This window comes from Cryptomeria japonica, chromosome 11 (assembly GCF_030272615.1).
Source record: "Cryptomeria japonica chromosome 11, Sugi_1.0, whole genome shotgun sequence".
Lineage (NCBI taxonomy): Eukaryota > Viridiplantae > Streptophyta > Pinopsida > Cupressales > Cupressaceae > Cryptomeria > Cryptomeria japonica.
In genome coordinates, this window is record NC_081415.1 from 269,077,382 (window position 1) to 269,103,878 (window position 26,497).

General features: G+C 37.9%; 1 protein-coding gene across 1 annotated transcript in view; it reads left to right on the forward strand.

Moving 5' to 3' along the window:
• Positions 1-21,780, forward strand: part of LOC131069733 (uncharacterized) — a 51,812-nt gene extending 30,032 nt beyond the window's left edge. The window contains exons 2-5 of the mRNA XM_058005267.2: positions 18,262-18,379; positions 19,284-19,636; positions 19,755-19,853; positions 20,126-21,780. Of these exons, the coding sequence (XP_057861250.2) occupies positions 18,262-18,379; positions 19,284-19,636; positions 19,755-19,853; positions 20,126-21,548 (1,993 nt within the window). The 3' untranslated portion in view covers positions 21,549-21,780. The remainder of the gene's footprint in view (positions 1-18,261; positions 18,380-19,283; positions 19,637-19,754; positions 19,854-20,125) is intronic.
• Positions 21,781-26,497: the final 4,717 nt, after the last annotated feature.

The following is a 26,497-nucleotide window of genomic DNA, read 5'->3' on the forward strand; positions in this document are numbered from 1 at the left end:
CACTTCCCGTGGTATTCTGTAGCTCAAAAATAAACTAGGGGTCGAGGGGCAGCGCCCCCGCCGCCAACACCAATTTACAACCCTCAGAACCATACGAAAGTCCATGGCGCACAGCATTTCTGTGATATTTTAAGCTGTGATATTTTAAGATGCCAAAAACCCTTCTCCACTTTGAATTTCTAGGAAACTGGCTTCCAACTCCAGCGAATCATTTTAAATCTGGTCGTCGTCGTTTTTTTTTTTTTAATTTTTATTTTCTGGCACTATAATATCTCCGATGGCACCCTGGCCATACAACCTCCCTATACGGTCAACAACAGCATTGGCACCTCCGATCGTGCGGCCACCTTCCCATGCGGTCGACACCCTTCTTATCGTACGGACACACCTCCGGTCAACAACAGCACTGGCACCTCCAATCGTGCGGCTGCTTGGTCTACCTGTGGCGGTCGTTTTGCCCTTACGTGGCTGTGTGGATTGTGCGGGCTTGGTCTCTTTTTTTCTTTTTCCTTTTGCGGCTGTTGCGCGTTGGTGTGCGTAACCCTTGCTGTGCGTGTTGATCGGGCCGTGCGGTGCGTGGTCGGGCCGTGCGGTGCGTCTTCCTCCTCCTTTATCCCTTGCTGTGCGGCGGTGTTCGGTGTTGTGCGGTGTGCGGTGGTGGGTTCATGTCTCGGCAACAACCTTCGGTGGCTCCCATCGCACGGTGTGACCGCCGCACAATGGTGTCACCGTCGGTGGTTCCACCGCACGGTGGTGTCACCGTCGGTGATTCCACCGCACGGTGGTGTCACCGTCGGTGGTTCCACCGCACGGTGGTGTCACCTTGGTCCCACCGTATGGTGGCCATTTTCCCTTTTTTTTGGGTACCGTACGGTCGCTGTCGTACAACCGTGCGATTTTTTTCATTTTTTTTTTTTTTAAAATAAATTTTTGATCGTACTGTCGCCTGTCATACGACTGTACGTTTCTTTCTTTCTTTCTTCCAACCGTACGGTGGTGTTTTTTTTTGTTTTTTGTTTTTTTTTTTTATAATTTTTTTTTTCGATTTCCTAATTTAGTTGTCTAGAGAGTCTTCGGCTCGGGTCCCCTGTCTCTGGGATCGCCCTTCATCCTTCTCAGTTTGCCTCGCCCGAGAGTCTCCCGTTTTGGTCCTGTGCCTGGCGAGTCGCCTGCCCGGCCTCTCGAGTCCCCTTCCATCCTCTCGGGTCCCCCTCCGGACTCTTGGGTGTCCTTTCGGCCTCTCGGGTCCCCTATGCGCTTCTCGTGGTAGGGTTTCAATTTGAACCTATTGTTGGCAAGTTTATTTTCCATGGCCATCCGAAGACCTGGAACCACAAATTCTACAGGGACCATGGTCTCCTTCCCGTACATAAGAAGAAGAAGAATAATAAATATTTTGAAGACTGCGGTCTTCCACACAAGGTTCCAATCGTTGCCAACACTCTTCGGATTATCTATGTCGCTAGGTTTTGGGGCGTCTCCCTTCCAATATTCTTTGTATTCCGGCAGGTACACCTTTGTTGGTTGCTCTGGTTCCTCTACTTCGAGCCTGTAGCTTTGGAACATTTCGTAATCTTCCATCTGCTAGTGGAAGAGCCCGTTAAGTGAGCATACCTCATCTTCAGAACATCCCTCCAATTCGAGCACCCCTTCATTGTTCGGCTCCATCGCATTCTTGCCCTTGCTTTCATCGGGACCCCCTTCCCCTTTATTAGAGTCCTCCGAGTCCGAGTCGGAAGAGGCGAGCTCTTCGCCAACATCTTGGGTGTGTAGGTCAATGGTATATTTCCGCCCTCCCTTCTCCATGGAAAGTGTATTTTTCTTCCAATTGTGGTTTACCCTCGCGTTGATCAACCACACTCTCCCCAGGATGGCGTCATAGCCTTTCTTCTTCGAGGGAATAACCACGAAATCTAACAAGAATGGTTGCATACCAATTGTCACTTGTTGGGCCATCAACAGGCCGAGTGGCTTAATGCCGTGTTGGTCCGCTCCCACCAGTTTGAATGTGGGTGGCCATAGGGTGGGCTTCCCCAGCCGCTTCCATGTTTCTTCTGGTAGTACATTCACCCCAGATCCCCCGTCCACAATGGTGTCCTTCAGAATGGTCCCACGGATACCCATTTCTACCACAGCTGGGTGTCTACCACTACTCAAGGCTAGTAACATCGGGTCAGTCGAAGGGTTGACGGAAACCTCCACCTGTGGTGTACTCTTCGAAGCGGTGGCGGAAACCCCTACCTGTGGTGCACTCGACGATGCGGTGGCGGGAACCCCTACTTGTGGTGCACTCGACGATGCGATGCTTTGCACATTGGTGAGGATGGCAGTCCTCAATTGTGGCATAGAGTCTAGAAGGTCTTTTACCTTTATCGGCACCTCTATCTACAAGATTTGCCCAATGATGTTATTTTCCACTTCTGTACGGGATGATGTACTCGCCACCTCGTTGTCCCGTCGTTCGGTCGTCATCTCACGTTCAATATTGGCCTTTGCCTCCCGTAATCTCTCCTTCTCCGTACGTGGGTCGGGATAAGTGGCTTTTTTCATCTGGGTGCGGGTGATCGCCAGTACTTCTTTCTCACCAGTCTTCTCAGCCTTCTCAATGTTGAGGAGATTAACCCCTGCCTACGGGCAATTTGCATCCTCATGGTCGCCTGGCCCACACCAACGGCAAAGGTGCTGAGGGGTGGCTTCCTTCGTGCAATCACAGGCGAAGTGCCCCCACTGATTACAGGCCCTACATTGGATAATTGGCCGGCCCTTGGCGTCATACTCGATACGGCTTCCGTTATTGTTATTGTTGCTATTCCTTCCGCCGCCACGTTTGTTGTCCCGGTATCCTCCAGATGATGCCGTTGTGTTAGTATGTTGGCCGGTACCCGCTGGTGCGGATGTTGTGGCTTGCTCTGTGAACAGCACTTGGTTCATTTGCGTACCTCGGGTTTTCATGTTGTATGGGCACTCCTTGGTGGAGTGTCCCATCACTTGGCAAATCTTGTAGAATGCCTTCTTTTGGCAAGTACCCTTTGTGTGCCCTTCCTCTTTGCACTCAGTGCACCATATGTCCCCTTCGTTTCGACCAGTGCTTCTCATTATTTTGAATTCCTTTCTCATTCGCTCCATGTCTTTCTGGAGCGCTTGCACCCGTTTGCCAGCCTCTTCGTCACTGCTGCTTTCCTGTGAAGAGTCATCGTCCTCGGATGAGGATTTATTACTTTTCTTCTTCTTTGATGTTTTGTGTTCGCTCTCTAGGTCCATCGCCCTATTATAAGCGTCGTCATATGACGTCGGGGGTACAATTTTCATCTTCCTCCGTAGGGAGGATTTCAACCCTTCAACGAACCATCGTTTCTTCAATCCATCTGCGGGTTGGCTTTCCATTTTACCCAAGAGTTCTTTTAGCCTCCGACTGTATGCCCGTACTGTCTCCCTGGTACCTTGTTTGGTACTGTATATTTCTGTTACAATTTCGTTGTCATCACGGAGCAACCGAAACTCCTCCGTGAATTCCTTCTGTAGGTTGGCCCATGTGGCCACTTTTTGCTTGTCTACATCGGAGTACCAATCTATGGCGACTCCACGTAACGTGGCTGGGAACTGCTGTACCCAGTCATCCTGGTCTGTCACTCCATTAGCAGACCAAATGGTTTCACATGTACGGCAGTGCCGTAAGGGGTCTTCCTTGCCCTCCCCTGTGAACTTTGGCAATTTTTGTTTACTCGCCATCCCACCGCTGGGTCTCGCTCCTCTAATTCCTTGTGTGCTTCTCCCTGGCGATCCTCCGCCTCCTACAACTGAACCTCCACTCGTGGGTCCTCCGGAAAAAGTTGCTGACACCGAACTAAACAAATTGCCTCCCGTACGGTACCCTTGTGCTCCCTCGGCACCTTCAGTCGTACCGTCACCTTCCGGTGTCTCCCTCCGGTTTTCCTCTGAAATGGACAAATTCTTTAACAAGTCTCTGGTAGCGTCGATCAGGTTTAGACTTCGCCTTGTTTGTTCCACCAACTCTTCGCGGCTTCTTACCCTATGGTGGTATTCTGGCGAACTGTAGAGTTCTCCTTCGGCACCCTCCGTGACTCCTTCTGGCAGCCCTACAACAGTGTAGACAGTGTAGTTCTCTCCGTCTATCTCTGCCTCCGTAACCTCCGTGACACCTCCTGGGTTCCCTTCGGGCAACCCCTCGGTCGGTCGTCCCTCAGCAAGCTGCCTTAGCCTACGCCTTCGTTCTATCTGCTGTCTGAGATTCAACGCGGTTTGTGCCACTTCCCATTCGTCACTCTGTATCTTTTTATTTTTGTCCTTATTTAGTCTATTGGGCATAAGTCACTTCCATACATAGCAAACACACGCCATGTACACAAAAAAACTTTTATTATTTTTATTTTTATTTTGCCTTTCGGCCACAATTTATATCAGCAGTGTGTCGGGATTATTACAAGGTTCAATTTCCCCTTCACCTCTTCCCATCACGCTCTGCGTCCCACGACGATTGTTCCCTTTGCACGTCGTCGGCCTCACCGACGGGTAGGCCCGTTTTGTCCGTGCGCCATCCGTGTCTTCCGTTCTCGAGTTCGTCTAGGCAACGGCGCCAAATGTTTGCCCTCTCGGGTAAACGGTTAAATGCAGAAAGTAAATGCACAAAACATAATGGAAATATATTAAATAATCAGCCTCTGTATTAATTCCACAGTCCATGTACAATAAGTGCTTATAATATTACATATGACACAACTAACATGATCCTACTTCGAAGAAAAGGTACACAATATATAATACCCGAAGGGGTACGACACAACCGTCGCGACTCCAACTACCTACCCGTCGGCTAACTAACTGACCGCCATAACTCATTATTATCGACGACAACATAAACATAATATAACAACATAACATAACGATTATTCCCGGCAACAATCATGCATACTCGCAGTGGATGGATCCACCTTGGATTGCCCGCAGAGGGTGGAAGAGGTCTTTCACCTCAACTTCTCCCAGAGAAGAATACAACACCACCTTGCATTGCCCGCAGAGGGTGGTTCCACCTTGCATTGCTCGCAGAGGGTGGAGGATACAACACAATGTATCAAAGAAGCTGACACTCCCTCTCAGCCAAAGCACACTTTTGAAGTATTTAACCTCATTCAATCAAGAGACTTGCTGATGTACTTCAACTAAGTGGCATCTATCTTGCAAGAAGTCATATTGCTTCCTTCGAAGCCTTCCTTGATGCAACATAATCTACTTCAGTACTCAATGCAACTGAAAATTGTTACTACATATAGCGGATGCTTCTTCTAAGGAAGCACTTCAATCTATAGCCAATGCATAACAGCTATCTAGAGTTTATCAAGAGTCCCATCAATTACTAGAACTCAGTTGGATCTGCAAAATCAGAGTTAGTTGTAGAAGCACAGCAATCCATTATTCAAGATATCAATTCATTGGATCCTTGGCATACTTCTAACTCTAGAGAGTAATGCATTAGGCCTAGTTTTATTCCAAATTCTGAAACCAACTCTTTCTAGTTAGAAATCATATGTAAATCAGAATTAGCATTTCAACATTAAACCGATAGGATCAACATCATGCTTACAAAATCCTAAGCTTATAGAATATTGTCAATTCTTTCATCAAAGCATTTTACAGAGGATTGTAGGGAACATAGAACTCTCTCTTAATCCTTAATATAAAGCTGTGACAACCAGATCTTATGACGATTACATAATATAAGAATCCACTAAGGAAAGCAACCATCATAAGTTTTCATAAGTCAAAATGAGAAATGCTAATTTTTCTTTTCCCTTACTTTCACTTTCTACAAAAAGGACCCATAGCACAATCATTATGAACATGGCATACCTTCAACCATCTTCTCAAGTGAAGGAATGAGCTGAAAGCTTGTATAGGCTCTCATGTCTATTCCCAAGCTCCCTCTGAAGCTTGAAGCATAATAGTTCAAGACTATCTCGAAGAGAAACATCAATTAAACATGATTCAACATCCCAATAGAATGAATTAGTAATAACATAAAAATTCATGAACATTATTCAAATATAAAAGAACTTATCTCTTTATTGGCTAGACTCCCACACAACCCACCAACGTTCTTAAGCTGTTCCATTTTCAAGCCCGTGGATCTCCGATGGTTGCGTGGCCTTCAGCCCTTGCCATCACATATCATCTACCTTCAGCTCAGCGACAACATATTGGAGTTACACGCAAGGATCACTTGGAACTATTGGCATAACAAACTGTAATATTTCGATCATACACAAAGATTTCGGGGATTATGAGATACTAAGATTACTACCAAAATGTAGTCATGCATTTCATCTTGATTGCATCAATATGTGGTTGTTTTCCCATACAACTTGACAGCTTCGAGGTAAAGGGTTTTGGTCAAGAATGGATTTCATTTTCCCTCAACATGTTGTGACTATATACAATTTGAACTCAGGTTGGGTAATGACCAAATACAAATTGTGCCATAGATCGCTAATTCTAAAATCAGAATCGCCCTTACCAGAGTTATTGACTGTCAAACATAAATCGATGTGTCCATGATTAGTTTGCTATGTGCATGGAGATGAATGCGCAAATAACCTTCACCCTTCAACCTTGTGAATTGCCTTAATTCAAATTTGGTGGCTCTCTTTGGTTGATAAATTTGATATGAATTCAATGTTCGAGTCAATATATCCACTGACTTCTCAATGAGAGAAAACTGTACATCGCTAGTCCAAGGAATATGAAGATGCTCATGGTCATCAATCGCTCTTCCTAAATGAGGTCACTATGATATAATATGATCAATTCGCATAATTCGAATACCTTCAATCATAGTATAAAACTACACAATATTCTTTAACGGAATGTAAATTGTTTTCCAAATATTGAACAAATAACAGTAAGATAACCGTGCCTGTGCAAAGAACTGAAAATGTCATATGTTGATCACACTTGATCATATTATTGTATTATTGAATTACAGTTAAAATAATGACTAATCAGAAGAACTAAAACAAGTGTATGTCTTCAGTAAAACAGTTACATTAGCCAAGTTGTCTTTCCAGCCAATGCGTAAAACTAATCAGAAGGAATGCAGGATAATTATGTAAGCACCAACCACTCAATTGAAGAGACACATTGTGTAGTTGAGCACAAACATATGATTGATAAATACCTAAAAAAGAACCGAGGCCACAAAATCTCCATGGTGGGAGTGCCCACATCATTCTAACTGAATAATGTTTGTTCAATAGGTTGGATACTTCTATTTTGCATTGTTCTTAGGTTTCATCATCAAGAAATTGAACAAAGTCTCAAGTATATTCAGCTTTAATGATAAGAAAGCAAAAACTAATCAAGCATTACGATTTAATAAATGTTTACTTCAAAATGTAATAGGAAGTGTTCCCCATACAAACTAAATACCAAGCATATGTGCCACGATGAATGAAGAAGAATAGACCACTATATATTATATGTTTCCAACTTTATGATATATTCAGATCACCGCATCAAAGCATCATCAATATTCAGATCAATAACATCATTGATATCTGGATCATTGCATATTCCTCATAGCAAATCATGAATTTGGGTTAAGAATAATGTTGAGGTATGCATACTCAGAGTAACCGAATACCAACTTCCATAACTCGAACTAGTGTTGGAACAAATTCTTAACACAAAGACAAAGCTCGAACTAGGGTGATAGTCACAAACCCTAGGATGACAATTATACAAACCCTTAATAAAATACAAGGAATACTAGGGTTTGAAGCTAGAAGAAAACAAATGCACAAAACCAACATATCTTTGATGAGATAGTTAACAAACAAGAAAACCCTGTGCTCTAGTTAAGACCCCAAACTAGGGTTACAGAACAAAATGCTAAAAGAACTAATACCAATAACAACAAAGCAAACAGATACAAATCCTCAAACTAAGCGAACCCTTCTTAAAAGAAGTAAACAAATGAGAGTAGAGGAATAAGGACACTTGTATTCTAAGATTTTATTTGAAGCCTTCATACTCTTGTTACGGCCCCATCGATGCCCTCAATCTTCAAGCTGTTATGTTGTTGTAGAACTATCTGATACAATCGATTCCCAATCATTCACGCTAGACTTCTTCAGCCCCAGTCTGCAAAAAAGAATGCAGGATCTACCTTCAAGCTGTTAGGCTTTATAGAAAGAACCTGCCCTGATACCATGTTAGTTTTTAGTGATTAGATTAACAAATAGGTAGCAGAAACAAAATACATAGTAATGCAGAGCACACAACACAAATATACCCTGGGAAAATCTCCCTCTTGGAGGGAAAAAACAGCAACCAAAGTCTCAGATCTAAATATTATGAAGGGCAAAAACCAGTTACAACTTAGCCCATCTAAGGCACAAATATGAATGTCAACTAAACACACTTATCTGATGTCCTCATCAGATCTGAATATGATTGAATCATTCAGAATATCATGTGCAGACCCAGACCCTGAGTGAAATTCGCTGGTCCTCATATGAATTTGTCAGCCTTGAATAGAAGTATGCTCAGCCTATATGATGTTCGCCTAGCCTAGAAGATAGTTCGCCAACCTCATATAATAGTTTGGCAGCTCTTGAATGCCTTCACTCAGCACATAAATTGCTTCGCTCAGCCCTTGAACAACTTCAGCAGCCCTTGTATAAATTCGTCACACTTGTAGATTGGCTGATGTTGCATATGCTGATCATGTAGCAGACCTAGTTCGCCTAGATAGCAGACCTTGTGTAGCAGCAGTCATAAGTTTGCTTGCTTAGATTGTGTTTGTGATCCTCAAGTCTCCTTACATATAGGAGATTAAGCATAACATAATACTTGGTCGGCCTTGTGTATTTTGCCGCCAAGTTACAATAATTCAAATGTATTTCCTATGCATTACAAATAGGCCTTGACCTATATAATTTACAAGTTACAAGTTACATGTTCAATAGGGTCCGACCTGTTGAGTTATTAGTTACATAAAGGATAGGTCTTGCCCCATAACCATTACAAGTCACATAAATTGAGCGCTCAAATAGGGCCTGCCCTTTCAATGTTCACAAGTTACATTAAGTTCCATTTGGGCCCAGCCCAATTACATGATATAATTAATCAATATGCAAGTTACATAAACATCCAAATTGGGCCCAGCTCTATACATTAAATGATTACATCAATATAATTAATTTTAAGGCCAAGGGCCACATTAAAATTAATTAAGCTAGGGATTCGACCTAGCTACATTTCAACAGGGAGGGCATATGTATGTACACTCATTTCTTTGCAACCATTTTATATCTTAATGAACATCATTAAGAAAATCCAAGCTTATATGCGACCCTCAGTTATAATCAACCTTTGGAATGCATGGCATCATTGGAAGGGTTCCACATCAGAGGTAACATGTCATGCAAATAAGATTACAGGGTGCTAATATGAATTATAATGCACAAAAAGCCACCTTACTGAATCCTTACTGCCCAAATTTCAAATGCATAGCTTTGCAGGCTTATGCCCGGAAACAATATTTTATTATATAAAGCATCATGCATTGAATACAAGCATCTAATAGGGAAGATATTGGGAATTATTGAACTCTTGTAGCATGAGGTTCCTAATGCAATCTGGATGTTTTATTCCTAGCAAGACATCCCAGAAGTCGGATGGTAATCCAGTCATGTCCTAGATATCGACAGGGAATCCAAAGATCCCATCATGGGCAAACACTAGAGAAGTCAGAGACACTCTCCAATCATCTACCAATGAGTATCAAACATTACTATATTATGAAAGTATACAAACACAAAGAATCCCATGAACTCCCTGTGATAGTCTAATTACTACAAATTATTCTAAGTTACAGTCAGGAATTTTGCTAAAGGTATGTATTGTTAATGAGTAAACATTACCCCTTACACTGCTGAAATGAATTGACTTCATTTGTTTATACAAGGACATCATTCTTATAGAGTAGTCATGATTATCACCATTCTCAACAATCCAATCGACAAAGCCCAAATGCTCAAATGTAGGAAGCAACATTCTTCTGGATCATAAATCATGAAAGGTCACAACAGCCACAAATTATAAAAAAACACTGAGCTTTTTGGACCTGTCAAGAAGACACATACAGATTTCTGCACTCAATCACTCGACTCTTGTGAATCCCTAAAGCATATATGCTTGTAAGCTAAATAAAATGAAGTAGTCAAATCCATTGCCAAACTGATAACGTAGGATGTACTCAAATGCAACTTTGGAATGTCCCCAAAATCTGTATCCAATATCCCAATTACAAACTGGCATGTCCAATTGTTATATGCTACAAAACATATCCACAAACTGTTCACTCATAACCTCAAGATCTGGAAACATTTTATCCAATCAATAAGGACTGATCTCAACAGCAAAATTTGAAATGTGTCAACTCAAAATCTCTTTCCTAAGGTTCCTCTGTTAGATGAAGGGAAAAACCTCTTCATAGAACCCTCTGGAAGGAAAAGTGAGTCCAAAATACAAACACCAAATCAACAACTCGGACTTATCCCATTTGTAAATAAAATGTAGTTTGCATAATGATATAACTAGGGGATGAACTTTTGAGAAGTTTCAGTCAAGTTGCCCTTTGGAATCTTCAACTTAATAAAATGATTGCACCAGCAAACAGATCACAACTCTATGATCCAGATTACCATACCATGGTAACATGTCTAAGCTAACATAATACAAGATCTATCCTAACTGTAGATCATTTATCAAGGTACCCATTGTCAATTCAACTACGGTCCCTACTACAAATAAGGCAAGATTGAGAAACAAAAAAAGACAGTTCCCAAAACCTTCCTGACAGAGAACATTGCATAGATGCGTGTCATGCTTCTAGTCCTCATCTTAATATGTGGAAAGCTCGCCCTTGCTTTGACTCGAAGAGATACCTATGACATACAATTAATGCTATTACAAGTTGGCCTTGTTCCTTATCTCAGAAAGATGAGAGAAAACTTGTCTTAAAATGACAAACCTTGCAAGTTTCCAATTATTGGTTATGTTGTTGGGATAACTCACATTTGAATTAATGGAAAAAAATGTCTTAGTTCGAATTTGTAATTTGTGATAATATCAGAATAGTGCAGCAGAAAGTAAATTCGGAAATAGATCCTCATAAAGGCAAAGTTAGAAGTTGCATAGATCAAGCCTTTTTCCTATTGAAGGTTGTGTTGAATGATTTAAAATTGCTTGAGGACAATCAATCTTGGGAAGGGCGGACTGTAATATCCCTACTAGAAGTGAAGGAAAATCTCACTCATGAATAAATACGGAAGGAAAAGTAATCACCAGTTATACTAATGAATGAAAGCCTAATCATAGGGATCGGGAATAATTACAGAAAAACAGAAGCTGTCCTCAAAACTTTGAATTTAATTATCACCACCAGCAGCCTTTATAAGTAAAAGGAGCGATTGGGAAAGGGTGCCAATTAAGAAATCATATGAGATAATAACTAAGGCAATTAAAAGAAATAGGAGATAATACTTAATGGAAAGTAGTTCTATTTTTATACTAGCGATTTAGAATAAGCATAGTTAAGTTAAAAATTAATTAAATAAAAAGGCAGTTTTTGCATGAGGAAAAAGTTGTAACTCATTTAAAGGCAGCATTAGAAAGGTTGTGACTTCTTCCAAAACAGGAAATAAAGGGGAGGACATTCAATGATAGGAAGGCATCGAATGATCAAAAAACAAGTATAAAAGGAATTAAGGAATCAGAACTGAACTAAGAGTAGAAATAAATATTTAATAACAGCAAATAGATTAAAAGATTAATTCTGTGAATAGAGTATATATATGTGTGTGGATATTTTTTCATGCCATAGTGATACTTGCAGAAATTATTGATCTTTGTGAGTAATTGAAATGCTTCTCTTTTTTATAAATATGTGTTAAATGATTCATATAATAATCCATTTTGAATTTAGAGAGATGGATTGCAAATAGGAATGAAGACCGATCTTCACACTCTTATCAAGTATGCCACCCCGAGTATGGAATGGACGGCCAGCCTTCCATGCTCGTGGGCCAGGAGGTGGGGGGACTGTAATATCCCTACCAGAAGTGAAGGAAACTCTCAGTCATGGATAAACACTAAGGAAAAGTAATCGCATGTTATACTAATGAATGAAGGCCTAGACATAAGGATTGGAATAACTAAAGAAAAACAGAACACTGTCCTCAAAACATTGAATTTAATTATCACCACCAGCCATTAATATTAATAAAAGGAGCGATTCAGGAAAGTATGCCAATTAAGAAATTGTATGAGATAATAACTAAGGCGATTAAAAAAAAATAGGAGATAATACTTGAGGGAAAGTAGTGCTAGTTTTATATTAGTGATTTAGAATAAGCATAGTTAAATTAAAAATTAATTAAATAAAAGGGCAGTGTTTGCATGAGGAAAAAGTTGTGACTCCTCCAAGGGCAGCATAAGAAATGGTGTGACTTCTTCAAAAACAGGATATAAAGGGGAAGCATTGAATGATCAAAAAACAAGTATAAAAGGAAATAAGGAATTGTAACTGAACCAAGAGTAGAAATAATTATTTAATAGCAGCAAATAGATTAAAAGATAAATTCTGTGAATAGAGTATACATGTCTGTATGTATATGGATATGTTTTCATGCCACAGTGATACTTGCAGAAATTATTGATCTTTGTGAGTAATCTAAATGCTTCTCTTTATTATAAATATGTAATATAAGATTCATATAATGATCCATTTTGAATTTAGCACGACAGATTGCAAATAGGAAGGACGGCCAGCCTTTTGAGTTCACGAGAGGTAATGGAAGACTGACCTTCATGCTCTTATCAAGTATGTTACCTCGAATGTGGAATGGACGGTCAGCCTTCCATGCTCTCGCAATACAAGGGCTACCAACCTTGAGATTGTGATTCGCAAATGTTTCGATACATTCCTAATGAGATTATTATAAGAATCCACATTGGAATGGCTGTTGGCTTAATTAGATTTTAATATGAATAATGTTTATATGATATCATGAAGCATACTAATGCTTAGTTAATATAGATGTTATCTTGGCTTATGATCTAATGTCAATTTCGAGTGACTAATATTGTTTGCAGGACCTAGACTAGAAATTCTCTTATAAATTGCTTTCCAATTGGTAGATTTATATCCTAAAATGTATCACATTTCTTATTTTTAATTGGAATTGTGGTTTTAGGGCAAAATTTAGGAATATCCCAAAGGGGGACATTACACAACAGGCAAGTGTTTCTGCATGGCAGCCACCACCTTGACAAGCTTCTCCAGGTGATTCTCCAAATTCTGCACCATGCAGACTGAGGCCAGCCCTCTGAATTTAAAACCTATCATTGGAAGGGAGGAGAATTGTTCTATCTTTGCACTGTCAATTGTCTCATCGAAGCCAACTGCAAATTTTTCCCACACTAATTATCTTTCTAAAACATTTTGTTAAATCCCTTATCCCCCATCAAGACTGGGAGATTTTCTACGAACATTGAAGATATCTTGGAATTCACTCTGTGCCTTACAGCCCTCTATACAAAATCCTTTCCCAAGATTTCCTTGATGGCTTCCTTCACCTCCTGCTGGTAGGGAAAAACCTTCAAACAGGATGGATAAATTTCATGTGGAAAGGCCTTTTAACTGACGGTTGCACCTAATTGCAGGGATGGCTTCATGATGTCAAGCCTCTGGCTCAGTGAAAACAAAAGACACAAAAATGAAAATGTGGGTTTCGAGAAATTTCTTCCAACTATATGTACACCCCCATAATGGCAAGTACCCTCACATTGTTTGATCATGAATATCTGCCTGCTACTACCCCTAAGGAAATCAATTCTCAATGGGTTTGCAATCATTGTTTATAATTGTTTGAAGTGCTGGCCAATGTGTGAGATTGGTCTCAAATAATTCTCCGTTTGCTTTATTCCTTGATTAGATAAATAGTCTGCCACCTTGTTTACTTCACTAAAACAATGCATGATCGAATAGCTTGGGATGTCGTCCAGAATATTCAATGCTTCTTTTAGAACATTTGTTTATCTTCCAATTCTTTAAATTTCTATTTCTCAAGTGAGTATTACAAGTTACAACCATTGAATCTCCCTTAATGGTGATGTTCTATATATTGCAGGATTTGACTGATTGAACGTCAAATAAGGCCTTTGCTTCCGCTTCATTATTCGTCACTAGCTTTATTTTTTTTTTGCTGCCACTCTTTATCATTTCTTTGAATTGTGGATAATGCAGCCAGCTTTGGATTGGTCTGCATTTCTCTGCGACACACTTTCAAAATACAATTTCCAAGTGCCTTCATTGGGTGGGGTCCTTGTGATATGTGAATGATCAAATGCGGGATGAGTCAGATTGGAACACCCATGAACTTTGGGGAGGGAGAGAAAGCTTATTCCATTTTTTATTTTTAGTATTTTTTACCCCATGAGGATACCTGTTTCCAGGGTGGTTTGGATATTGCACAACACATTGTGACCTTTGTGATGGCAATCTGTAGCTTGGGGATTACTGTTTCTGAGCTTTTTTTCTATCCTTGAAAAATTCTGTGATTTCATTCCTACCAAATCATCCGTATCAACATAAGCATGAGAAAGCAACATCCGGTTATCTTTATGCCAATTTTTAAACAACAATAGCAGTGAATCAGGAAGGGGGAAATTACCATTCAGCTTATCGATTAACTATTCCCAGCATTTTCTGTGTGAAGGAGCATTTTATGAATAGATGCCCATTTGTTTCCTCCTGCGAAACAAAGAGGGCACTGAAAGGGTTCTAGCCAGTTTCTGAAGTCTATCCTTACCCCTTACTCTTTGGTGACTTAGTCTTTTTTATGTATATTGAATGTGCATGTGACTTAGACAGTTATACCCCAGGGAGAACTCAAGAATTAATTTGTCTTTAATCTGCTTCCTGGATCTTGATTTGCACATAACAGTTTGATTGTCAATACGCCGTTTCTTTCCAGTTAGTCTTCTTTGTATGTTTGATGTCTTTCTATATTTTTGCCATTTCCCTTAGAAAATTTTGATCTTGCTTGCTAAACTTTATCTGCATACTAATTACTGTCTATCAGATTTCTTGCTTTTTGCTAACTATCAACTTACAAATAAGTTCTACATTACATCCTTTTAAGTATATATGCTTGTCATATCTGTACTGTGTCGACTGATGATATACTTAATTTTAAAGATAAGTGGACTAACTAGTTTCCATGATATTGAACGCTTGCAAGACATGCATATATGCAAAGCTTCTGAAATAGGGAGACATTATGGTTTCAGGTTTTGCATGATTTTGTTAACTTGTATTTTAATCTAACTTTATTATGATTTTCCAATAAATGTGAAGGTTAATTTATCTTTTTCTTTTTTTGGTCAATAAACGGCTAAAGCCAAGATGTATATTAATAATGATGAAGTTAGATTTTACAGTAATCATCAGAAAAACTCTCAACATTTAAATAAATCCGTTATCTATACTGTCAACACTAAAAAGTATCAAATTCTTCACTAAACAAGTTTAAAAGCTTTAGATTCATATAATTTTTGCTTCCTTATTTCTAATGCACTGATTTTTCTTTTCTTATATGTGCTCCTATTATTTCATTCTTCTTTTCCTTGGCATGTACCCGTCTTCTGTCTGCACACTTCCTTTGCCTTGTCTCTGCACTTCCCTCTCTCCAAATTATGCTGCTTCCTTTGTTTTGTGCAACCCTTCCCTCTTCTCAATCTCACATTTATAATGAAAGGTGCATCTCTATGTGATGAATTTAAGACCCCTGAGCTGGAACATGTAACTCGATAAGGCAGACCCATTGCAGCAATCAAATTTGCCTGATAACCTCCCAGATTCTAATAATCAGCTTACTGTGAAATAATTACTATACCGGGCAACTTGTCCTTTCAGCTTTCTCCAACCATTCCGCCAAAATCTCTCCAGTTCTGCTATTTTTCTAATCATTCTCTTGTTAGCGATCTCCTTTTATTTCTAATCCAATCACCTTTTCATTTAATCCCCTTGTAATGACGCTCTTGCTTGCTAAGACTACTGTCCTCTTTAATGTTTTCTTCTAGGGCCCTTGTTATGAAAAATGCCTTTTTTGTATGTGATTATTCCTGATTTTAATGTGACCTTATTCATCCAGCTTAGCTTTACTGCCACCACCTCACCTCTTTATCTTCAGCTGCGAACTTTGATAATTCATCTGCTTCCATGTTTGCCTCCCTGTATACATGATTGATTGTAAAACAATCAACATATCCAAGAATTGCCAGTATTTTTTCCAATAGGGCTTTGAGTCTCCAGTCGGGTGTTGCATACGTTCTCACTGTATTGATAGTGATAGCCGAGTCTCCTTCAATTTCTACTTGTTTGATTCTTTTTTTTGGCATTCAGTCAGCCCTATTTTTAAGGCGGTGAATTCAGCTATATTATTTGTGTCCTCTTGAAGGGGAACAACAAATTTACTTTTAATGGAACTATTGCTGTCCCTGATTATACATCCTGCTCCAGAGGGACCAGGATTACCTCTTGAAGCCCCATCAAAGTTCAATTTCATCCATCCTTTCTTAGGCAGTTTTCATGTTATTTACTCTCTCTTCTTATCCCTTTCCCCCGAGAACATGGGAACTTTAAGTCCAGCCCAAGTAAACCTCATTTTTCCATCCCACTGAGTAAAATCTCCTTTAGTCATGAGTCTTAGTGCTATTTTTCTATTCATTGTTTCCACAATGGAGCTTTCTATCATATTAATCACTAATTCAACTGGTTTTGATTTGTTGTCAAAAATACCCCTGTTCCTTTCTTTCTATATTTCCCATAATATGGTTGAAGGGCTGATTTCCCATAAGCCACTGAGTAACCCATCCTTGGTTCTGATAGGCCAACTTTGAAATAGAGATATTATGTCATTGGGCAATGCTGTTACAAATCCTAACTTGGCACAAAGCCATCTCCAACATTTCGCTGAGTAGGGACAGTTCAAGAGTAGGTGGTCATTGTTTTCTTCATGATTTTTACATAACACACATCTTGAGGGGCTTTCAAAGCCCATTTTTCTAAACCTTTCTGCTGTTAGGATCTTTCCTCTAGTTGCTAGCCAAGCAAATACTCCTGTTTAGAAATTTGCTATATGCATATTGAAGGCCACTGATTTTGTACCATAGAATGTGCAAACTAGAGGTAAAAGTTTGCCTGAAAAATCCACGAAATGCCTATGAGTGGATTCCTATTTTATGAGTAAACACTGAAATAGTTCCAGATTACTGAAAATGAATTTTCTCTGTTTCCAGGATTTTTTGTTCTAGAAATGTTCCTGGTCACAAGAGTTTCCAAACCTTTGCTTTTTTGTATGAGTCAATGCACTTTCTAAGTTGTAAAAGTGAGGTTTTGCCTTGAACCAAGTTTTGGAGTTTTGGGATTTCAATATTTAGATATCAATTATTTTCAATTTCTGCTCACTACTCAATGCTGACAATGACTATGCAACTTGTGTGTATGGATTTGATTGGGAGTATGCTAATCTAATATGAAATGTCTTTGTTTCAGATATTCTTGAGCATTTTATAATTGGAACTCCCCAACTGCAGAAAGCATATAGATAAAGCTTTAGTATTGTCAGTGTACTATATGTCAAACATTTTTTGTATGGCTCAGAGAATTCCAATTAAATTTTTTTTAGCACCATCTGCTTACTAGATTTAGATGCAGAATTCATGACAATGACCATGTAAATTTTTTTTAAAGAGTCAATTCTATTTATTAAAAGTCTTCTAATTACAGAAGAGAATTTTTATACTGATATACATGCATCTTCTTTGTGCCATTCTTCTAGTAACATTTAGGATATACAAATCTTCATTGAAAGAACAAAGTTTAATAAGCAGTCCAACAAATTAAATCCAGCATACATTTCTGTCTTTCTATTACTCATGTTTTATGATCATAGTATCTTCTCTGTCTATGCTCATCAATTTAATTATTCAACTCCTCTACCACTTAACAGGAGTGCTTTCAATTTATATGTTTCATTTATTTAACCATAGTTGTCATAGTACAAGGTTCTATTTCATTTCATATTATCTTTTCTTGATATTTGAACTATTTAGATTTTACATTTATCTGAACAATATGTGCACTATTGCTATTCTAAATGATTGTTTGTTGAGCAGATCTTTGTCTCGGAAGGATATTCAGATCCTTGTAGGGTTTGGATGTCCAAGTTTAGACAAAAAGGTGGTTCTCTCAGGAAAACGCTTGAGAGCATATGTTCACCTTGATGAAGGAGATGTAAGTAATTTAGCGAAAACTTTTTAAAGTTTGAATTTTTATGGATAATGAGTTGTTAGATTAGTCCTTTAGAATGCAGTTGTTTTATGATCTTTTATCTTTCTTTTTACTCTTGTTTGTTCTTAAGAAAGTCAGCTACGGCCGCAAAAACAATGTATACTCCTGCTCCTCCTCCATTCTTCCTTCCCACTGGAATCTACTTATGCATCTTTAGAATCTGACTGACTATTTTTTAAGCTCCATTTCCCTTCTTGTGCCTCACCTCAAGCTCCTCTCTGTGGAGCCTGCACCTGTTCCCAAGAATACACACATACATTACATTCCCCTAATGCCATTTTTCATGTTTTCTCTGGCCTCGACTCCCCTAATGCCATTTTTTCATGTTTTCTCTGGCCTTGACCTTCGTTGTTGTCATGCATCTAAACTCCCCTAATGCCATTTTTCATGTTTTCTCTGGCCTTGACTCTCCTAATGCCATTTTTTCATGTTTTCTCTGGCCTTGACCTTCCTTGTTGTCATGCATCTAAATTGTTTTCAATTGTTGCTGCATTATTATCACCCATATTCTTAAATCAGCCATGCCAGAAAATTGTCTCTCAAATTCTATCCTTATTAAATTTCACACTGCCTCAATTGTTTTTTTCTTTTTCTTGACAAATGGTGTATTCTAGCTGATTATTAAAATGTTTTTCTACTTGCATCTATATTTTTTTCACTTTTTTGTCTTAAATCTCTTTTTTTCTTATGATCTTTGTGAGCCCAAATAAATTCTATTGAGGTCTGTTATGAGCAAATGAGTTATCTTTTCTGAGTGCAACTGATTGTTTTTCTATAAGAGCTGCCACCTGTGGCAGATGGCACCATGCTGTTCTGGTAACTTTCCCTTTTTTAACATATTTCTCAGGTGTGTAGCTCTTGTAAATTAAGAAACTCTTGTGTGTCTGCCTACATTTCTCCATCTCAAGAGGACTTTGAGGCTCGCACAATGGATGTCACGCGGATTTTAATGATTTATGGGTTGGATCCTCTAATTAATAAAGCGGAAAATAAGCTACACAAGAAAAAGGCAGTGAAGACAGCTATTTGCAGGTTGCTTAAAGAGATTTTCAGATTAAGTGCAATACCACTTGATCCAAACTTTCCGAAGCCAGTTTTTAAAAGGCCTCCTTCAAAGGTTAAGGAGCCCCAACCTCCACCAAGAAAAAGAGTGGGCCGTGATGATGTTGAAATGAAGAAAGGGGATTGGCTTTGTCTAAAGTAAGGATCCTTCCATGTTATATCATTTTTTTTGTATTGCAATTTTTATTCAAGCCTTAATATTGAAGAATTTATGGAGCTAATTTTATCTTGCTTGGTTATCTGGACTGGATTTTAGGTGCGATTTCTTGAACTTTGCAAAGAATAATGTTTGCCTGCAATGTGAAGCAGAGCGTCCCAAAAGGCTATTGAATATTGGGGAGTGGGAATGCCCAGGGTAAGTGTATAGTTGCATGACTGAATTTATACTATGATGTTTTATCAAGATTCAACAGCATAATTTGAGTTGACTCATTGAACCATATTTTTTGAGTCAACTTGTGACTGAAGTCATAGTTTAAGTTGATGGAGGTTTCTGGTGATTGCAAACTTCTCTTTTGATTTACTACTTTGCATTTTTGTTAATCATCTCTGAGAATAATAGCAAAAGATGGCCTTGCTTTATGAACTAATTTCAAATTCATCTGAAATGAATATATGATTTTGCAGGTGCAACTTCCTGAATTACAGAAGAAACATGACTTGTTATAATTGTGACCGAAAGCGCCCTGAGGATGAGTACACCAAAAATGTTGGAAAAGTTAGGGATGATAACAATTTTCAGCAATCTAGATATCCAAATGCAAGGTTGGAACGGACTTTTAATATGACAAACTCTATGAAAGCTTGGAATGATGACTTTGATGACGATGAGTCAGATGGAGCAGATGTTGCCGCCTTTGAATATGGAGATAGTTCTAAAAGCATGGAGGCTCCTCTTACTAATGTGAGTGAAAATAGAAGGGATAGATGCTATGATGATGACTCTTTTGACTTTGATAACTTACCCATGCGTGGGAGAGAAAGAGTGAAGGGACAGAAAAAGATGGAAGGTCGAAAGACAGAGCAGCATGTTAATGATTGGAAAATGGATGTGAGGCTGGTGTCACCCATCGATAGGGTCAAGGCCTTTAATGACTTTGGTGACTTTGATGAAGATGAGGAAGGAGATGCCGATCGCTCTAGCCTGAACAGAGTACAGAGTAGGTCATATAAGAGAGAAAACACATCTGCTACTTATTCTAGAAGAAATGAGAGGGACTACGATTCTGATGAACATTTGAAAGATCATAAAAGAATGGACTCTAAGAGTTTTAGGAGACCATTACAAATAGGAAGTTCCAAAGAGATCTATGACAGTTCTGTTGAAGAAGATGATGATGACTCATTTGAATCAGAATCTGATGATGAGCCAATGAAATGGAAGAACAACAACAAAGGAAGATCTGTGGGGAGGAGAGGAGGAGGAGCATGGAACAAAACAGCAAAGGGAGATTCTTTTGAAGCAGATCCTTATGATTCTGATGATGAAGACCAACATCTGTCAAGGAAAAGTCGGAACAGAGATGAGGTTACAAAATTTACTGGGAGGGATGCATCTGTTAATTCTAGGGGAAGAAAGGGGTTTAGAGATGATTTTGAGCATGACCATGGTGCAAAAAGGAATCTTGGGAATGCTAATGGACGTAAGGGAGTAGAAAGAAATTGGAATGAAGGAGGTCAGGACAGTTCTTCCAGAGAAAGGCAACATAATTCTAATCGGGGCGAGACAATGTTTGGTCCTAGAGTGGGTGGATTAAACAGTGATACTGGCTATGAGGATGAACGTCGTAATCAAAGAAACTATGGGAAGAATGATGGATTTATAGGGTCAAGGGGGAAACAAAATAGCCATAGTAGAAATAGACATGACTTTTCTAAAGAAAGTCCAAGATCTGGTAGGGAATCATCACATGGGTCTAGAAGAGGAAGGATGCAAAATAACTATGACTTTGATGAACCTGACAAGGAAAGGTATAACGGGAGGACTAATGAATCTCAAAGGAAAGGGAAAAGTGGGATGGGTCAACGGAAAATAAGGGGTAAATTTTAAGTGAGCATTGTGTATTTTTTTAAAATTATTTTGGTTTGATCCAAGGGTAACTATGGTTATTTATTGAAGAGGATCGTTGTAAGTCCCTTCTTTGTACCATATCTCATTTCAAGAAAAGGCTTAGAGGTTTGTATCTGCTTTGACGAGTTCCATTGAGGACCTTAAGTAGGTCCGAGGGAAAAAAAGCTTTGAATTTTGTACCTTCTTTAATGATTCCTAGGCCTTTTATTTCTGTCAATTTACAAATTAATTCTGCAAAATCTAGAAGCTTCAGTTGGAAAAATGCCCTAAAATATAAAAGATCTATACTTATGATTAAAAAATATTTGAAATAATAACAATGCATACCTATCAGTGTACGAGGAAATCTATATTTTCAATGTTTTTGTGCTCGAGATTTCAAAGACCATGATATATCTAAAACCTCATGGTGGGTTAGCTTTTCATAATTGAAGACCTGCAGTGTTTGTATAGTGCAAAAGTTGGAATTCGATGCCCTTGCATAACTGTAATATAAAATGTTGAAATGTGTTTGATTTGGTGAAAGCGATTGAGCTGCATAAATAGTATGCAAGAATTTTTCGACACATTAAATTCGTTATGCTAAGTAATTGTAAAACAACAATTCCAATATGGCCTACAATTGCATAATTGATCTTTGCATTTGTGGCTTTGACCCTAGATCTACAGAAGTGATCCTCTATTATGGCTCTGACCTATGCATTGGTGACCTCCAAAACTTATTTGCCTTAACATTTTGAAATTGGTGGCATCTTTAGATACTATTGGAGGTTGTGCAAGGAGTTTTTCTTTGATCAATCCTCATGGATCAGTTTTAACTCATGGATCAATTTAATAGTTTAAATAAGCTCAAGGATAGTAAAATAGTCGTGCAAGATAATGATGCATATGTTGATGGTAGCTGAAGATGCCATGCTCTGAAAGTGATAATGTGAAAGTTGAACAAGAGGTGGATTGATGCCTAAAATTGAATTTGAGTTTGTACTTTTATACAACACCTTATCTTGCAATTTTGAACATTGTGCTCAAATTGGCAATAACTTTTAGTTGGAATGGTTTTGGCATGGGTCCATGGGGATCAAATCTACAACAATGATATAATTAGGTTCAAATTTGCTATCATAAATTCAATTTAGATTAGGGAATGTGTAATTTACAAGTCAAATATGTATCCATGGAACATGTGAAGTCAATACGAGTCATGGCTTTGGTTAATTGCTGACTTTTATGTAGAATATGACCATTGTACACTATGTTGAAAACATTGTTGCCGTTGCACCAAAAGATTGACTTGTTAATGCTTGATACAACTACGAGATTCAATGAATCCACGAGAGGTGGTTAAGCCATGTTGCAAACCCGAGCGTTGTGCTAGACAACACAAGGAGATCAAGGGCGTACACCTTGCAACAATCCCGCCCCCAACCCCCCAAGCGCAAGAGGGGTTTGGACCCTTGATCCAGGCTCTAATACCACTTATTGCAAACACGATTGCCATTGCACCAAAAGATTGACCTGTTAATGTTTGATACAACTGCAAGACTTAATGAATCCATGGGAGGCGGTTAAGTGATGTCGCAAATTCGAGCGCTGTGTTGCACAACACAAGGAGATCAAGGGTGCACACCTTGCAACACACTAGTCATTACATATGGGACAAAATGGTCATATTGAGTTGTAAACTACTTCGAATCATGAATGGTAAAGTAAACATGTCAACATAAAAATAATTAACATGTAGTTGTCAAAAGGGTATAGATATAGATGAAGATTCCATATATGCTCTTTGTAAAGAATGCTCTTCATGAAACTTAAAGCACAAAATTCCATTAGTAGCATCTAATAACAATTTGAAATAGGCATGAATAACTACTTGATAGGGTCAAGGAAATAAAAACATAATAAAATGAGATATAGTTGTGAAGGATCTTGCAACAAAAAGGTTATGTGGTCGCTAATGAGAATGCAACAAATGTAAAGTGATATAGGGTTGTGAAGTAGCCATTATAACCATGAAATGGTCATTGTAATTGTAATCACTAAATAATGTTAATGCCATTATATGCCCCATTTTCAATCAGTTGCATACAAAATATGCAAGGAACCAGAGGAGAAGAGAAAAAGTAATATGCAAAATATATAATCATGTAAATCTCAATAATTATCTAACAATTGTCATGAAGATCATTGTGTAAGAACCATAGGTAAAATATTAAGACGTAATCATAAAAGCAGATGTAATAATAGACATCAATACACCCCACAATATTGAGGACAAGGATTAACTCATAATAATGATGATGGTAGAGAAAAACATCTAATCATAATAAGTATCATATGTGATATGATCATGTAATAATGTGTGATATAAGTATTTGAGATTGCACACAAAATGATCATCTAAAAGACAAGTTAACATGAAAGGGATGTCCCACGTGGGGAGACATGGCATATAGCATGAGAAATGGAACATGTGAAAGACATACAAGTAAATAAAATACAAAGTATTAAAGGTGAAATGACTACAAAAAGATAACTTATTAAAGCAAAAACTGAACAATGAAAAACATGTTAAAGCAGCACAACAAACATATCTCAATTAAAAAACCAATGGAAAAATGACATAAGATAATAGAAGCTGCAATGGAGGATGAAAAAAAGCATAGTTTAATAAAAAGTCAGTCAAAATACAAACAAACTATGCTTTTAGTTAACATTATGAGAGTGGTTGCTAATCACATTTTTATTTTGTGTTATCCCAAATTTAGAGGGAAAACACAAAAGAAAACGTATAGAACACAAGAAAAAGTGGCATAAACAACATAATATATATTCATAGTTGTGTCAATATGCACTACTAAAGAAGTCTTTGTATCATCCACATTCTAAATAAGAACATAGAAACAATTCAAACATAAAAGAAAAAAGCAAAGGATATGAAACTCAAAGCTTGAAGTCTCTACAAATTATGTGGGAAGATTATATCAACATAAAATAATCCTCATTCCAATCATGAAACATAGTGTTGTCATGTTGGGTCACAATACTAGATATCTCTAATCACCATCAATGCAGTGCTCTTAGTATATATGCCTACGAGAAGTTCAATCTCTTTTTGTATTTTTTAGCCATTGCTCTTTTTTTTTTTAAGGTGTTCTACATGTATATTTTGAACTTCAGGAGCATTTTTCATTTTTCCTTAGTATGAAATTTAAGGACTCTTTGAAGATAAAGTAATTTCATATCTTTCCTTCTTAATTCCTTTGTTCTTTCCTCTTTCCTTGGCACATGTGTAATTGGTTCCTTTTGTGAAAAATTTGTAGGTCCATATATAGAAAAACCGTTATGCTTAGGCACTATAGATATGCTATGCTACTTATGGTGCTTTAGGCCTCACATCTCCTTTAAGTGCTCTCTAATATGAAGGCAAGTTGGTAAATTTTGAAAAGAAATTTGTAACCATAATAAACTATTTCCACATAACTCAAGACAGAAAAATATGTAAACAAATATTCAAAATCCTCAATACAAAGGATAGACAAATACTCCATCACAATGACACCAAATGTACCTTAAAAAATTCCTCAAAGGGAAAATTCCAACCCCCAAAAGCACTTGTACATTCAATGTATTATCTTATTAGCCAAGATTATGCTACACTTGTAGAGTCTCCATGCAAGGATGAAACATTAAACCTCTAGCATTTTCCATTTTATATAAATTAGTGTAGGTTTTGCACTTGGTAACATAAGCTCATTAAATTGTAATATTGAAAATTGTATTCTTTATGTAATATCCACATTATAGTTTATATATATTCTAGGTGGTTCTCATATTTATCATGTTTTGAGGTTGCATTTAGTCAATGCATTAGCTTAAAGGAGTGCCAAATTATGTTAAAATTTGTAATCTTATAGTTCTCTAATGTTTTCTAACAATTTTTGTCATTTTCTCAAACATTTAATCATATTCCACAAATTTTAAAACTATCTCGAATTGTGACATGATCGCAATAGTGTCAACATGATCATGTTGGCATCCTCATATTAGACAAAATTAATAAAGATGGGGGAATCCATAATAGTAAATTTTAGTAACTTTTAAAATTATCCATTATGGCGATTTATCAACACAACTTACTAAGAACATTGCCCATTGGTCTATTACTTGAACCAAAATTTCCTTCAATTGTATTCTTCCATTCAAATATTCTACCTCCCTTCTTTTTAAAAACATAGAACTATGCATTTGAAATTTGAGATAACATATGTTTTTATATTCTAGACTTCTTTGTATATGCATTTGAAAAATAACTATTTTTAATTAGTTTCTCAAAAATAAGGGGGGAAAATGCTCAAGTCTTCCTTTTTAAAGATGTTTCCACTTTGAAATTTAGTAAAAAATATTATATTCACTAAAAAATTGATAGGAATAAATTATATGGCGTTTTATATTCTATAAGTTGCAAAACAAGGGTGTTGTGTTGAGAAACAAGATGAAGAGAGCTTGCAATATTAACTTTATTATGTGATTACAAATATAAAAAGATTATCAAATCTGAAACTAAATATGAAATGAACATGTGATTGGACCATTCAACATAAGTGTAAATCAATCAACACCAAAAGAGACACCAAATTTACGTGGATAAACTGTTTCGGGAAAAAACCCCACCAAAGAATGAGGGCAAGTATACTATTACTTTTCAAAAGAGAGACCACAACGATAATACACTTCACTTCACATTCTCCAAATGATTTTGGAACTACTTGAAAACCTCAAAGAACTATGATTAAACAACTATGCCTTGGCTCCAATTTATAACCAAAAGACAGAGGAAAAACCACTATCGTTTTTGCAAAACAAGGGGCCAAAACCACATGCAAACACTCATGCCTTGGAGAATCAATAACTAATCGAAATTATAA